Consider the following 1,717-nt stretch of genomic DNA (forward strand, 5'->3'; position numbering starts at 1 on the left):
TGAAATGCACTTTGAATTTTTTTAAACACACAATGAACATTTTTAAACAAATGTGATCATTTTCCAAAAACAATCAATTTTCTTGTAAAACGTTCAAACCTTTCGTAAGGGGTTATGAACATTTTATAAATCGCACAAAATAATTTAATTGTAATGAAAATTTTGGAAAAATTGCACGTAAATATTTTTTTACATTTCATGAAAGTATTTTTAAAAGTTTGACACATTTTAAAATGTTACAATTTTTATGAATGGTACTAATTTGTATATAAATAATGCGAATATGTTTACGATTTGATGAACATTCTCATAAAATGTCATGTAATATTGAAACGTATGAATAATTTTGAAGAGATGCAGTTTTTTGGTTATAATAAATAATTTTAAATTACAGGAATAAATTTGCAGTGAAAAATTTAAATTACGCGGATAAATTCGAAACCTTCCGGACAGTTTTGGGAAGGTTCTGCGAGTTTTAAAAAAATATATGTTTCTCTATCGGTTTTCCTTTAGTTTTTTTTACAATTTATTTTTATTTTCGTAATTATTAAATACATGTCAAATTTTTTAAAATCCAAATTGAATATTTTTCCAATACAGGCTGGACATTTTTTAGACACTTGTTGATTTTTAAAAATATATGATGAATATTTATATGAATACGTGTTGAACATTTGTGAAAGGCACACTGAATTTTTTTAAATACACAACGAACATTTTTAAACACAGGCTGAACATTTTTCAAAAGAAAACTGATGTCCTTGTTGGGCCAGGTAAGCAATCGGGCTGCAGCTTTATCGAGCGCTCGCTGCGCTCCTACCTCATATCAAGCACCACTGTTAGGATTAGTGGTCCTTGAGAGTGTCATGTAATCTCTATTGCCTTCTTATCTGGCTTGTATGACTTTACTTTGTACGTGAATTCTTCTTAATGATGGATACATGCATACAATTGGCGCAGAGGGGCCTAGGGTATACCGGCCTTTTCTGAAGGAAAAAAAATCCTTAAGTAGTGTTTTGGTAAATTAAATGTGAGAGTGTATTATGTTTAGAAATTAGAACTACACATACTCTAATTGTCCTTGAGAAAAAGTTGGCGCATCTTAAAATCTCCACAGGGAGAATAAAATTCTTACGTGGCACTTAAATCTGGACTATAAAGAAGTCCATTACCAGGAAAATATACATGGAGTAGCAATCATCATAAGAAATGGAAGTTATTTCAACTTATTTCAACTTTGGCAAACAGCCAAGCATGTCCTTTGCTTCTTGCACATGTCTCCTGAAGAAGACCCAAACTTAATTCTCCCTGGAGATTGGAGATCTGAAATTCCATACACTGTAGGTTACAACCAGCTGAAATGTACTAGCATATCCCCGCAAAAAAAAATTACTAGCATAACTAGATGGTTCTACAGATGTCGGGCTAATAGTGTAAAAAACAGTGAAATTATAAAATGAACAACCTTATGCAACAATGCATGATTGGTAAAAAAATAATCTGTACCAACTAAGGATATGTGATTCTCCACATAAGGGTTGCAAATATCTTAACCCATTCATTTTTTGGCATGTGGATAGTCAATTTCGTACCAGTACGACATCCTAGCTCAATTAGAATGCCGTCCATTGAGCTGGTTGATAATTGCTTCTATGGAAGGTCTCCTCTGCCGATCAGTCTCAACACATTGCAGTCCAATTTCGATGCATTTTTTTAT

General features: G+C 32.2%; 1 protein-coding gene across 1 annotated transcript; it reads right to left on the reverse strand.

Annotated features, from left to right (window-relative positions):
* Window positions 1-1,081: 1,081 nt before the first annotated feature.
* LOC123177747 (cysteine-rich receptor-like protein kinase 40) lies at window positions 1,082-1,717 on the reverse strand (the record flags this gene model as incomplete). Its single annotated transcript, XM_044591301.1, is given in 2 exon segments — window positions 1,082-1,323; window positions 1,593-1,717. A coding segment is annotated over 1 exon segment (108 nt), but the record flags the coding sequence as incomplete, so codon positions are not given.

This window comes from Triticum aestivum, unplaced genomic scaffold (assembly GCF_018294505.1).
Source record: "Triticum aestivum cultivar Chinese Spring unplaced genomic scaffold, IWGSC CS RefSeq v2.1 scaffold85152, whole genome shotgun sequence".
NCBI lineage: Eukaryota > Viridiplantae > Streptophyta > Magnoliopsida > Poales > Poaceae > Triticum > Triticum aestivum.